The 15035-nt window shown below is 36.7% G+C and overlaps 1 protein-coding gene across 16 annotated transcripts in view; it reads right to left on the bottom strand.

Annotated features, from left to right (window-relative positions):
* VPS45 (vacuolar protein sorting 45 homolog) overlaps positions 1 to 15035 on the bottom strand; it is an 84307-nt gene that overhangs the window by 51817 nt on the left and 17455 nt on the right. For 9 of the 16 annotated variants that reach the window (XR_010117550.1, XM_063626092.1, XM_063626087.1 and 6 more), the window contains 6 exons: positions 14763 to 14897; positions 14241 to 14354; positions 13351 to 13518; positions 3824 to 3982; positions 3508 to 3615; positions 2259 to 2380 (listed from right to left, as the gene is read on the bottom strand). Coding sequence is in view for 12 of the 16 variants with exons in the window: in XM_063626092.1 (XP_063482162.1) it covers positions 2259 to 2380; positions 3508 to 3615; positions 3824 to 3982; positions 13351 to 13518; positions 14241 to 14354; positions 14763 to 14897 (806 nt within the window). In the remaining 4 variants the exon portion in view is untranslated. Of the gene's footprint in view, positions 1 to 703; positions 850 to 2258; positions 2381 to 3507; positions 3616 to 3823; positions 3983 to 13350; positions 13519 to 14240; positions 14355 to 14762; positions 14898 to 15035 lie in introns of those variants that run through there. The other 7 variants (XR_010117552.1, XR_010117553.1, XR_010117551.1 and 4 more) reach the window with 3 other exon arrangements.

The following is a 15035-nucleotide window of genomic DNA, read 5'->3' as shown; positions in this document are numbered from 1 at the left end:
AAGTTCATGTTACTCATATGCTTAACTCTTCGATGGCTTCCTATGACATTAAAAAAAAAAATCTCTTTACTAGGGTCTTCGAGAACCGATGTGATCCAACCCTGCCTATCTTTCAACCTCTTATTTCCTCCTTATTCACTATGCTCCAGCCAAGCAGGGCTCCCTTCTGTTCCATTAACTTGCCAAATTCTCTCTTTCTTCAAGACCTTTGCTCTGGTGTTTTCCTCTGCTTTGGATGCTTTTTCTCCTAATCATCGTGTGATTGCTTTTTTTTTTTTTTTTCTTGAGATGGGGTCTCACTCTGTCACCCAGGCTGGAGTGCAATGGTGCAATCTCAGCTCACTGCAACCTCCGCCTCCCAGGTTCAAGCGATTCTTCTACCTCAGCCTCCTGAGTAGCTGGGATTACAGGCGCCTGCTACCCACGCCAGGCTAATTTTTGTAGTTTTAGTAGAGATGGGGTTTTGCCATGTTGGCCAGTCTGGTTCAAACTACTGACCTCAGGTGATCCTCCCGCTTTGGCCTCCTAAAGTGTTGGGATTACAGGCGTGAGCCACCGTGCCTGGTCTGGTTCTTTCTTATGACTCAAAGCTCATCTTAAATATCACCTCTCAGAGAGGCTCTCTCTCCATCTAAAGTAGTCCTCCCCACCCCTATAATTACTTTGAAGCTTATTACCCTATTTATTTCCTGGATAGCACTTATTAAAATTATATTCTTCATTTATTTACTTGTTTACTCATTGTCTCTATGTAAGTTCTTTGAGGGCGGGTACCTTGTCTTTCCTGTCACTTCTATATCGCCAGCATCTACAACAGCTCTTGACATACTGAAAGCATTCAATCAACATCTGTTGTACAAAAGGACAAAGCAATTGAATTATTAACTATATGCATACTGAGGTTATAGTGACAAATGGTAACAGATGTTGACAACTGATGAATGTGCATTTTGTTCAAGGAATATAATTTTGAGCTTTGTGTGGGAATGAATTATGTAAATTAGAAAGGTTTTCTGCTGTGTACTGATCATATACAGTATATTCTTCTGGTGGCCTATGGTTTCCCTTTGGTAATAAATAATTTCTTGTTCAATAATTCTTATATAAATTCATAAGCAAATAAATGTTTTTATTTATCACATTAATGCAAAAGCTCAAGAATAGTTATGTTTTTTAAAAAGCCTCTCAGATAGGTGCATAACTTTGGGCTGGCGTTCATTCTTCCCACTTAGCTGACATTTCTGAATCTTGATCCTAAGGTCCTTAAACATTTTATCTGAATGAGTACACTCTCTGAATTTAACACCAAATGTTCTGCCTCTCAACCTTGGACTTTTAAAAGATGATTTTTTTTTTTTTTTCTATTCTGTACCAAATTACGGAAAAAATTTTTTTAAAGGGCAAACTGAAAAACTACACTTTATCACATAAAAGAATCACCTATGTATCTCGAAACATTTTTCCCACTCAGAATCTCATTACGTTTATAAAACACTATACTTCCAAGGCTCTTAGATGTTTAACTGAAATAATAGAAGAATTATGTCAACAGTAAAATTTTCATATTAATCTATCCAATAGGATTCAAGTATATATGTTAGCCCCTTTAGATAACACGTGGTCCAACAAAGAAAGTAACAATATAATTTTTAACTAGGTAGAATTTATGTATACAATATTTAAAATTTCAGGTTGGCCTAAATAAGTTGTTCTTGACAAGTTTTGTTTTTATTAAAAATTAACCACTGGATTAAGATGACAATTATTGCTTCCTTTAGTTAATACTCAAAAAGAAAGCCATCCTTTGCTCCTGTGTAACAAATGGCCTTTATTAATTAGGTCTCTCAGTTTGTGTGCTGGCAACATTTGGCAAAGTCCAGTCCTCACCAAAAATAGTAACAACCTGCTCTGGATGGCAATCAAGCAGCAAGCCTATTTTTGGCCTTAATGTTTGAAACACCAAATGCCAGATGCCATCGAACAGAACCTTAAATGGCATAAGTAAACTGGTCTGATACTGAAATACAGAAGGATTTGAGGCTCTCCAAAACACTTGTTTCTTTAGTACAAAAGAAATAAATGTTTCAGACTTAGCAGGGGAATTCATATCTAATGCTGACATATGTAAAACCAAAAGACTCTTAACAGAAGAAAGGAGGAGCAGAATGCTGTAATCTCAGCTTTAGTCCTTAACATTACTCTAAATTTTGTTTCTTCAGTGTTTCTGGCTTTTATTATTAATATCTTTGTTAGCTTACCTGTCTCTGAGTGTGCTGGGGCCTAGATAAGGATATAGGCTTTCCTTAAGCCTTCCTTTGATGAGATGATCCAGGGTTTCATGTAGGAAAGGTTGATGCTGTGTATATACATTTTCTACTCCCTAAAACAGGGGAAAATGGTTCTTATGTCATTTTTGGGAAACTGGCAATACAAGAATTAATAATATTCATATCAGAAAAGGACATACACTCAATAGAGATTTCATGGGATAGATTTAAATAACTGTGGGAAATAGGTTTAGGAACTGTGGGAAATTTAAAAATTATTTTAATCAGCTAGAAATGTTCTAATCTCATAAAATTACTCTAATTTAGGGCTAGTTATTGTAAAGGATTTTTTAAAAATGGAATAGCTTAAATCCTTTATCATGTCTTCATTGTCTCTCACCCTTTCGTGAAATGTTAAATGATAGGTAGAGCAAATAAAAGGAAAGGATCATGTATAAAAAAGACTGGAAATACCCAGGAAAATAGAAAAACTTCAGGAAACATAAGAAACGCTGCCAGGTGCGGTGGCTCACGCCTGTAATCCCAGCACTTTGGGAGGCCGAGGCGGGCAGATCACAAGGTCAGGAGTTCGAGACCATCCTGGCTAACACGGTGAAACCCCATCTCTACCAAAAATACAAAAAAAATTAGCCGGGCGTAGGTGGTGCACGCCTGTAGTCCCAGCTACTCAGGAGGGTGAGGCAGGAGAATGGCGTAAAACCCGGGAGGCGGAGCTTGCAGTGAGCTGAGCCACTGCACTCCAGCCTGGGAGACAGAGTGAGACTCTGTCTCAAAAAAAAAAAAAAAAAAAAGAAAGGCTAGCAGATTAGAATTAATTTTTGAGTATTTTAAGAAAACAGGTCAGTATTTTTAAAAGATCAAATGTTTGCTTCATCTTTAATTTCCTTCAAAGAGAAACTACCTAAAAAATCTTTAATTATAAACAAATGGCATAAAATATCTGTGACTAACAGAACTGTTTGTCTTTTTCTTCTTAGTTCCTGGAAATATCTCCAGTTATTTCTTGCTCAGCTATTTGGTCCAATGCTGATACAGCTCTAATACAGAAAGCACTAAAAGAAAAAGCTTTCAAGAGGATGCCAGTTTTAATTTCATTTAACTGACATAGTACTAAACTAGCAGCAATCTTCAAGATACTTTGAAGATCATATTCATTCACTCTCAGCCTCAGGGGCTTCAACTGTTCTCACTCAGGAGAGCATAGATGAGATGTCTATACCTTCAGTCCTTTGAGGAATTGTTTGGTGATAGCTACAGCATCTTTGGGGCTGAAGAGGTCACTTCCTCTGACTCGTTTACCACCATATTCAACAACTGCAGACACGAGCTATTAAGAAAGAGAAGCAAATTTTGATTGCTTAGGCATCAGGAAGCCCATTTCATAAGAAAATAAAATTTTATTAAGGAAACAAAAATGAAGAGAAAGAATTATATGCTTCTGTAAATAAAAATAGTATGATTTATCATTTGTTAGGGCTAAGAATATAATAACAGAGTTGGTTCCTGTTTGGTGGGCTAATATGGAAACTGGTTACCTTTCGATACTTCTCAGAAACACCTTTATTCCTGAGGTCCATCATTAGTCCTGGCAGGCTATTGCTGCTGTGTCGCTCATAATGTAAAGCATAAAGCATCACCAGGCGGGCAGCATCAAACTCTGTCACTTTGGGGTTCTGCAGAAGCCTTTTTATATTCTGAAGAAAGATAGAACTTATATTTATCCCCCTTTCACTCGAGTGATCTGTTGTACAATGCCTTAGATCTAATAATTATTGAATGGTAGTGATACATCACTACTATGACAATTGTAAGTCATACACTTAGCAACTGTCTCAACTATAGAAAATTAAATGCCTTTTGTCCAAGGTAAGAATTAAATAAGGAAATATATTTCCATTGTAATTGTGTCAGGACAAAAATGAATTTAATAATGGATAGCTCCTTTTCTTTTCCAATAGCTGAAGTTGTAATTTCCTTGCTGAAAGAAGGAACACTTACTATTTCCACGACTTGAATCAATACGGCACAACAAAGCTGACTAGTTGATTTGCAAACCCTACTGCTTTCTCTTAGTATTAATGATTGACCAGTGAAATGGAGACAAGTTGGGAGGATTTTACACAGACTGGGCTTGATCTCTAAGAAGCATCAGAACATGTCTCAACATGGTTGACAGAGATGAGGATGTAATAGCATGTAATTTCTAGATTTAGTACTTAATGATTTTAAGAGGCAGGTACCGATAGAAAAGGGGGCCAGGAGAAGCCATGTTTACACTTTTTAATCCTCATATTCAGGACCTTCCATATAGTACAGATTTATATTTATTATGCAGCAGAACAAATAATTTAATTCAGGTCAACAAATACTTTTTGAGTCCCCATAAGGCAGTATGCCATGCACTGTTGCAGGCACACAGATAAGTTAAAGACAATTCCTGTCCCCAGTGAGTTCACAATCAATGGGGTGAAGGATGATCAAAGTAATATAATTTATTCTGCTATATACATGTTTCTTTAATGTACTTTAGTTCCATGAGATGGATAAATGTGGAAATGGTGTCAGTTTAACACAGAAGGCATATTGGTTCATATGTAATTTTTCCAGAATGGATAGGCTTTCTTATGATTAAAGGGGAAGCCTTACCAATACCTTAAGAAAAAAGATGATAATCCTACAGAATTGTGTCTGCAAGAAGTATCTGGTTTTGTAGCTTCAAGAACTGTTGCACTTTCCACTGTGTTATGCTATATGGGCAAAGGGCAAGTGCAAATAAAAAGGATGCAAATATATTGCACTGTGTAAAAAAGCAAAACAAAACAAAATAACAATCAAACACTGATTGATGAAGAAAGCTATCTCCATATGGTATTTTTTATTTTGACAAAGTAGTCTTTATGAGAAGCGAGTATTTTCAAGACTTTATAATTTGAAGAAAACATGAGCCCCAGGAATAAGGCTGCAGAGGATGGACTGGCTCTATTTCTAGGTGCAAATGCCAGCGGAGATTTAACCATGCTAGTATTTTTATTACAATTGTTACTATTTTTATTAGGGCTCTGATTAAAAATTATATGAATTTTTTCTTTCTTTTTATAGTCATGTAGATTTTAAGTGGTCTACTTATAACCCTATATTCTCATAACCCTTTTTTTAGTGCATGTTTTTATAGAATGTGAGGCTTTTCAGGAACAAATATGTGGTGTTATAACAGAAACATATGTATGCAAAAAACAAAATAAAAAGCAAAAGCTGAAAATCAGTGCAAAAGAGGAAGGGGAGAGAAAGGGGAAGAGAAAGTATATTGGGTTGTTGAGAAATTAGGAAAGACTTCATAGAGGTGACACTTGCCAAAGGTCCTGAAGAATCAGTAAGTATTGGAACCAGTGGGAGACTAAAAGCAGTGGCACTATCAAAATAAATATGGAAATCAGAGGAAGAAATGGCTTGGTTTGAAAGGCTGGCAAGAGCCTTGAAGGGCACTGAATTCTGAGGACATAACTATCAACTATATGATTACTTTACAACTTACAAAATGCTTTCACATACATTTCTCTTTTGTACCGGACAACAACCATGTCCAATGTCTAAGAGCTCTTCTGTTCACACTGACTAGGGACTATGATGATAAATGGGGAACCTCCCATGTAGCTTTCAAGTACAGAGTACTCTGAGAGAGATTTCTATTGCTGACTTTTTGGGTTACTATTTCACTACCATCATCCTTAAGGGATCAAAAAGGGACAAACTTCTCTTCTGCAGATTTTGATCCCAAATTTGTAAGATTTTTCTTATTTTTTTCCTTTCGTGGTATCTTTCCCCTAGAGCAGCCATGGAATACAGCCCATTTAGGGTATCTGTTCAAATGTTCCACTATTTTCTACTATAATGTGAAGAAATTTGAGGTACAAATTATGTATGTATCTCAATCAACAGCATAAGTTTAAAACATTAAGAAATCCTGTTGGGGGCCGGGTGCCATGGCTCACGACTGTAATCCCAACAATTTGTGAGGTCGAGGTAGGTGGATCACTTGAGGTCAGGAGTTCGAGACCAGCGTGGCCAACATGGTGAAACTCTGTCTCTACTAAAAATACAAAAAATTAGCAGGATGTAGTGGCGGGCGCCTGTAGTTTCAGCTACTCAAGAGGCTGAGGCAGAAGAATTGCTTGAACCTGGGAGGCGGAGGTTGCAGTGAGCTGAGATTACGTGCCACTGTACTCCAGCCTGGGCGACAGAGTGAAACTGTCTCAAATAAATAAAAATAAAAAAAAATTTTTAAAAAGAAAAGAAATCCCATTTGGGATTTATGTTGTTACTTTTCTTATAGGCACAATGTCTCATTTCCTGCCCTTGCAGTCACTCTCTTACCACCTTTTCTGGCTGATCTGTCTCTGTACTTTTAAGCAAATCTGAGAAATCCAAGTAACTATAAATTCACAAAACTGGTATGATGACAGTCAAAGACTATTTGCAGTAATCAGTCTCTGCCCTTTTCTAGTTACCTTCACTTGGATCTTGACTCTTGACTGTTTCTTATTAGAGACAGTAAGTGTTGGTGATGATGTGGAGAAATAAGAACCCTTACACACAACTGGTGGGAATGTAAATTAGTACAGCCATTATGGAAAATAGTATGAAGGTTCCTTAAAAAATTAAAAATAGAACTACTATATGATTTAGCAATCCAACTACTTGGTATATATCCAAAGGAAATGAAATCAGTATGTTGAAGAGATATCTGCACTCCTATGTTTACTGCAGCACTATTCAAAATAGCCAAGATATGAAATCAACCTAAATGTCCATCAACAGATGAATGGATCAAGAAAATGCAGTATTTAGGTCGGGCAGGGTGGCTCAGGTCTGTAATCCCAGCACTTTGGGAGGCCGACGCAGGTGGATTGCTTGAGCTCGAGCTGGGGACCAGCCTGGACAACATGGTGAAATTCTGTCTCTACAAAAATACAAAAATTAGCTGGGCATGGCGGTGTATGCCTGTAGTCTCAGCTACTGGGGAGGCTGAGGTGGGAGAGTAGCTCAGGCCTGGGAGGCAGAAGTTGTAGCGGGCCAAGATTGCACCACTACCCTCTAGCCTGGGCAATAGAGCCAAACCCTGTTCCCCCCCGCCAAAAAAAAGGAAAAAAAAAATGCAGCATATATATATCTATATATATGTGTATATATAGATATATATATAAAAATATTTATTATTCAGCCATGAAATAGAACAAAATTCTGTCATTTGTGGCAAAACAGATTAACCTGGAGGACTTAAATTAAGTGAAATAAACCAGACACAGAAGGACAAATAGTGCACGATCTTACTCACATGTGGAATCTAAAAAGTTGTTCTCATTGAACTCATAGAAGTAGAGAGCAGAATAGCAGTTACCAGAGGATGGGATAGTGAAGGATGGGGGTGGTTAGAAATTGGTTAATAGGTACAAAGCTACAGTTAGATAGCAGGAATATGTTCTGGTGTTCTATTGCATAGTAGGATGAATAGAGTTAACAATAATGTATTATATATGTCAAAATAGCTAGAAGAGAGGTTTTTAAATGTTCTTATCGCAAAGAAATGACAAATGTTTAAGGTGATGGATATGCTAATTACCCTGATTTGATCATTACACAATGTATACATGTATTGAAACATCACATTGTATTCCATAAATCTGTACAATCATTATGCATCAATCATAAAAAAAATCCACTTCCATTCCTTGAGACTTGGTACTGGTATTTAGATTGCCTGGCTTGACAATTAGTTCTCTATTGAGGACTTGGCCCAGATCTGACCAGGCTTACTGTGAGTAATTATTTTGCCTACTTTTGAGCCCTTAGGACCCAACTCATGGCTCAGGTCCATGTTCTAGCTAGAGGCATCTATTCTCTCATGAAAAGAAACCTGTAGGTACAAGCTGAGTTCTTTCTTTTCTTTCAGCTGTATCAGTCCTTGGAGACACAGGACCTTTTTGTCTGCCTTGATCCCACTTTATCCTTTGACTTCATTTTGAAGGATTTCCCTCATAACTACTTGACTTGTCAACTTGATTGATAGTGGCATACATTACATTGAGATTTCAGGGCACTAACCAGAGAAGAGGAGAAAAAGAATCAGAGAGGCTTATAATTACAAAGCAGGTATATGCTACACGGTAGTATTTATCTGTTGGAAATTAACTGAATTATATAATTTTTTGGTTTCTCTTATTAAATTTTCCATCAGCCTTGTAACTATTAGAAAACGACACTGTCATATTATAACAATGACTGAGTAAAGAACACAACAGAAAATTGTCATCTACTTAAGAAGACGGGATTCAAAAACCTTGCACTGAACTCTAACATTTGTGTGGGCCTAATCAAGGAATAGGAAAAGCAAAGCAAAGCAAAGCAAAAATAGTGTCTTTGGAAATCAAGTTTCCTAAAGGAACTAACATTCATTTATAAGACATCAATGAGAAAACCATTCTTCTTTTCTGATATTTAGAGATTCTTCCATTGTTTCTGGCTAAATCCTTTTCTACTTTTCTGTTTTCTTCTGTCAAAACTATGATGAAGCAGCACAGCAAGAAGAAATCATTATGACATACACACATTTTAAACTATTATACAGATTACAGATGGTCTTGGTAATAAAGATAGTCTCCATTTTTTTTGTTTTAGTTTAACCTAAAGAACAGGATCCCTTCTTTGTTATCTACTATATTAATGTAGTAAAGTCAGAGAATAACAAAATAAACCAACAGATTAGGACAGTAAGATGGAATTGGCAGAAGTCTTCCACATGCTAATCTGATAAAAATGACCCTAACAGTTTGAGAGAACAGTGTTGTGGGAATATAAAAAGCTTATCAGGGAAAAATGATAGAAAGCAGACAAGACCCAATTCTACTGACTGGTAAATACATTGGAGCCAGTATTCCTTTTCTTAATGACTAGTCAACATAAAATTGAGCTTTGCAGTAGATCTTCTGCTGATCAATACTGTTTCTAAAATACTGGCTAAATGTCGTTTTAGAGTAAAAGGATCATTTTTACATTTAATTAATCAAAGTAAAATTGTCAGTCACTTCAATGTGTCCCAACCACTTTTCCTATAATTTTAATGAGTGGCAAAAGAAAAGAAAACAAAACAAAACACACACACACAAAAACCAAATACTTTTCTGAAATCAGAGAGATACAAGGCTATCATTGAACTAAAAAACATGTCTTGGATGCCATTAAGAAAATTAAATTTACCATCAAATAATAATACTCTTAATGTTGGTAGTTAATATTTCTTGAAAGCTATAAGTACCAAGTACCATAAGTGTTTCACATGTATTAGCTCACTGCACTCTCACAACAATTTTGAGGTAAGCACTATTATTTTTTCCCCCTTTATAGACAAAAGGACTGAGATGTAGAGTGGTTAGGAATTATTTTCAAACCCAAGCCATCAAAGGCCCAAGCTCTTAGCCACTACTCTATACTGCTTCAAATAGAGCTCTTCCTCCTCATTTTTCTAATAAATATTTATTGAGTCCTTATTATGTATCATTAACAGGATGATTTGAGATCTTTACGAAAGGTCAGGAAAAAATATAAAATAGACTGGTTCCTCTCTCCAAATGAAAAGCTGTGATATGACAACACAGGTTGGGCATGGAAGGCAGGGTATGGGGAGGATGGTAAGGGTGGAATTGCTCACTTTCTAAAGATGCTTTTCTTCATGGTATGGCAAATCTTCATTACTAATCAAATAAATCTCTTCTGAGGATATGTATATGTTTCAGTGGTAGTAAATTTCACTTTGGTTCTAGTGAAATTCTTTCTAAATGAAATTTTCATGAGCCTACAAAATAATGGTTAGAATGGCAGCAATTTTTAAGTTAACTTTTAGCAATACATGAACTTTTTTTTCTTGTCATGATACTTACTATTCAATAAAGCAAACTCCATCTCTACTCACAAACCTCATTTCATTGCTTCATGACGTATTATCATCTAAGGTCAAGTCAAGGAATGCTATAACCCCTCTAGAAGTCAGGCCCCTGACATCCACTTACTATCAAACAAAAGATCCCTTTATAGACTATTTAAATTATGTTGCCAAAGAAGTCCTTTATGATGGGGGACTCCAAATCAACTGCTCACTGTAAAATCCCAATACCCTAGACAAGAAAACCTTCAAAAGATAAGTTCTAAAAATAAAAAGTAGATCACAAATAGAATTTATATTTTTAAAGTAACTATTTTTCTTTTAAAGTGAACACAAAAATAAAGTTTCAGACAAGTTATTACAAGAACTTTTTCTAATTGCTTTCCATATGTAGAGAGATACAAATAAAGACAGTAAAACTGGCTAGTGATTAAGTCTGGTTCTACCGTTTTCAAGGGAAAAACCAAATGATAAAGAAATATAAGAAATTTAAATTTAGTTACGGGACACAATTTTGTTTTTTATTTAATAAGAGGCAGAAAACTTATTTTTTGTGATAAATATCAGGACACTTCTATTAGGCCCACAAAACAACTATTAGTAGTGTTGTTTAAAGGCCAAGTTAAATAGATTAGGATACATCTTTACAAAGGATACTATTTAGTGATTAAAAAGAATGCGACTTTAGGTTCTGATCCAAAACCCAACAACAATAAATCCCAGTAAAGACCGTGGTATAACTAGAGCACCCACAGGTAGACTTCTTTCTTTTGGTTGTACTATGTGTAAAAAAAAAATCATGCTTAGAGGAAGGGAACCAACATTTACAAAGCACCTATTACATGTGAAGCATTTTACATATCTCATTGAATCATCGTAACAGTCTGAAAGTTTGAAATCATTATCCCCAAGACTTGGGCAAATCAAGTAATTTTCCCAAAGAAACTTTGGTAAGGAGAGGTAGGATATAAGCCAAGCCAGTCTGGGTCCAAAACCTGAGTTGTTTCCAATATAACAGGTTGGCATTATCTTATAGAATAAAGTGGAACTGTAGCTGGGAAAGAAAGAAGTTAAGCTTTAGAATATAGAGCCCTATTAACAGGGAAATGTGCTTCTTATAAGTGGCTTAGAAATGGCTATTTCCTAAAGGACTCGTATTCCTAAATTACTTGTCAGTGACATCATACTTTGTCATTTCTCAGGAAACATGGAATTACCTCTGATTTATTCTATCTTTATATCCAGCCTGTCGTCTAATTCTTCTCCCTTTGAAATGTTTTTCAGTTCTGCCCCTTGCTGTACATTTTTACTACTATCACTGTAAGTCTACAAGTCTCTCTGACCTGTTTTTTCACCTCTAAAGCATCCTTACTAGGTTACATTTCCTAAAATACTGCCTTCATCACATCAACGTTCTACATAAGATCCTATACTGGATCTCTTTGCCTATCTCACCAGGTATAAATTCTTACAAGCCTCTTCATAAAGCTTGTAAACTGTTTTTTGTTTACCAATTCAATTTTATTTAATTCTGTTTCATACTCACTCTCTACAGGTCAAACTGTTTATTACTTCCTGCATACTTCTACATCTTTGCTTTTGCTGTTCCTGACTGAACTCCTCCCCCAAATTCTATTCATTCTTTGTGGTCCATCCTAATCTTGCCTTCTCTAAGAACTATTCCTAATAACCTCAAAACCTGTTATAGTCAGTATTACAATTATGACTTAATTACTTCTCATCTTGAAACATTATCTAATTTTTTCTTGTGCTTTAGTTTTGTCTCTTCAACTAGACTATCCATTTCTTGAGGCCAGAGTCTGATTATGTTGCTATTCTTCTAAAATCCTCCGGGAGCCCCCATCATTTTAAGATTAAAGTCCAACTTCCTTCCAATGGCCATAACGGGGCTTCAGTCAGTCTTTCCAGTCTAAGACCACTCATCTTGTATCCTGTACTAGCCACACTGAACTATTCTCTGTTCCCATATATATATTTAAATATATGTATATTTCAAATATAAATATTTTATATATATAGAAAAATATATATATATCAACATTTATTTCTTCACATCTTCATGCCTGCATTCTCTCTGCTGAGAATGTTTCTTCCTTTTCCCTGTTTGATGTTATTTTCCCTAAGAAGTGCTAAGAAGCCTCATCCTTGGGGAAAACAGTTGTCTTTCCTCTGTATTTCCATATTCCTTTGTAAATACCTCTAATATACCATATAGTGCTTGGTATTACAATTGCTGGTTTTAATTTCTTTCTCCCCTACTGTAATGTGGTATCTTATTCATCTTTGTACTCAGATCCTCACAGCAGTAGTATATACATACAGCAGGCATTAATATGTTGGTGCGACGAAAAGCAGATCTTCAATAATGAAAAAACTTAGATAATACATTTTTTTTTTTTTTTTTTTTTTAAACGGAGTCTCGCTCTGTCGCCCAGGCTGGAGTGCAGTGGCGCAATCTCGGCTCACTGCAAGCTCCGCCTCCTGGGTTCACGCCATTCTCCTGCCTCAGCCTCTCCGAGTAGCTGGGACTACAGGCGCCCGCCACCACGCCTGGCTAATTTTTTGTATTTTTAGTAGAGACGGGGTTTTATCGTGGTCTCGATCTCCTGACCTCGTGATCTGCCCGCCTCGGCCTCCCAAAGTGCTGGGATTACAAGCGTGAGCCACCGTGCCCGGCCAGATAATACATTTTAATATACGTTTTATTTTTTAAAGTCTTCCTAACCACGCTGTGAGATGAGTATTAATATACCTATTTTACAAATAATGAAACTGGCTCAGAGATTAAGTTAACAACTCCATGTCACAAAGCTTGTAAGTGGTATACCAAACACTCCAATCTAGATCTTCTGATTCTAGTTTGGTGCTCTTTCTAGTAGACTAGGCTGCCCGCATACTAATTAACTGAACCCTTGGGAATTACACATCACACTTCTCTTGTGGCTCCTTTTATAGATCTATCTTAAATAATATTAATTTGTGTTCTCATCTCAGCTCCTTGTCGGACTAAATTCCATGTTGATGAAGAAGGATTACTTGCCTTTTTATCTCTTGCTCTGCCTGGCACAGTGCCTTACACATAGTAGGTGCTCATCAAATTGGACTGACCTGGAGAGCACTAGAATGGTCATTTTGACAGGCCAGTTCTTGCTCAACCTCTGAAACCTCCAGCAGATTCCGCTCACTGACCAATCGAGACAGTTCTCCAACCACTGTCACATGCTTTGAAACAGTCCCAGACATTTTCTTGAACTGTGGATAATTCTCAACAAACGCCTGCCATGGGAAAAACATCAATGGGAGGTTCTGTTATTTTTTGACTGAGGATAAGCATGTATTGAATGGGGGGTGGGGAAAGCAGGGGTTGTTTTTCAGCCCAGATTAAAGCATCTACAACTTTCAGCCACATGGCATTTTGTTATGCTTAAGAAGAGAAGAACTGGTATATGTTGGTAGACTGAGTTGTTTTTTTTTTTTTTTTTTGAGACAGTTTTGCTCTTGCTGCCCAGGCTGGAGTGCAGTGACGTGATCTTGGCTCACTGCAACCTCCCAACCTCCGCCTCCCAGGTTCAAGCGATTCTCCCGCCTCAGCCTCCCAAGTAGCTGGGATTACAGGCATGTGCCACCGCACCCGGCTAATTTTGTATTTTTAGTAGAGACGGGGTTTCACCATGTTGGTCAGGCTGGTCTTGAACTCCTGACCTGAGGTGATCCGCCCGCCTCGGCCTCCCAAAGTGCTGGGATTACAGGCGAGAGCCACTGTGCCCGGCAATAGATTGAGTCTTTAAATAGTCCAGATATTACTGAAGAATGGGAAGAAGCACGTGGCTTATCATGAAGTTTTCACTACATTGTTTAAAGACATTACAGAAAATAAGTCTCAAACCAAATAAAATCAATCAAGGTAGAAATTAGACCCAGAAGATTCCAAAAGTGTTGCTTACATGAATAGTTCCAAACTGTCACATGTTAGTCATTCATGTACATGTTCAATTTACCTTCATGTCTGCTATTGATTCTAGTTTTTGCTGTTCTTTTGGTTTCTTCTTCTGAAAATCTTCCATGAGATTCTTTATATTGCTACCAATCTCAGCAAAGTTCAGGTACATATTCTGTGAAAAAGTTAAGTTGGAAGCACACTTCATCAACTAGTCTGACTTTCAGACAACTTAAAAGAAGTGAAAAAGAATTAGAAACACAGAATTGAAGGGCAGGGAAATTCTATTTTAATTACCAAATTTGGACATTAGCTGGGACACTGTTGATGAATACCATTACTATCCTCACAAACAGCTACTGGAGGGGAGAGAAGGAAATAACTACGTGATCTCTATGAAAAAAAATTGCTAAAGGGTGAGAATCCAAGTCTTCTGCCTTCTCTTGAGAGGCAGTTTATGCACAGGATGCCTCTATCATCCTTTCACATGAAATCCCATGCCTGCCCCCATACTAACAAGCCAATATTGATCTTCTTACATAAAAACAACGAAAGACAATTAAAAAAAATTTAAACCACCTACATTAGCATAGAATTCATCATTTTCAGCAGATAGGACCACTTCTCTTAAGTCTTTACTGATCCCCGGCACTCTGGAAAGATCAATCCGATTGTTGTTTATGCCTAGTAGTTCATGGACCATGGCCTGATATGTCCACTAAATAAACAATTATGAAAAAAAAAGGTAACTGACGGAATACGGAAATGTAAACATTCAGGAAAACAAAAACTGATAACATTCTTTAGTCTTTACATGAAGATTCTCTAGTTAAATTTTATTAATACTTTGTGCTAT

This window comes from Symphalangus syndactylus, chromosome 12 (genome assembly GCF_028878055.3).
Source record: "Symphalangus syndactylus isolate Jambi chromosome 12, NHGRI_mSymSyn1-v2.1_pri, whole genome shotgun sequence".
NCBI classification, from domain to species: Eukaryota; Metazoa; Chordata; class Mammalia; order Primates; family Hylobatidae; genus Symphalangus; species Symphalangus syndactylus.
Note: the sequence above shows the minus strand (reverse complement) of the source record. Positions and strands in the feature narration are given on the sequence as shown.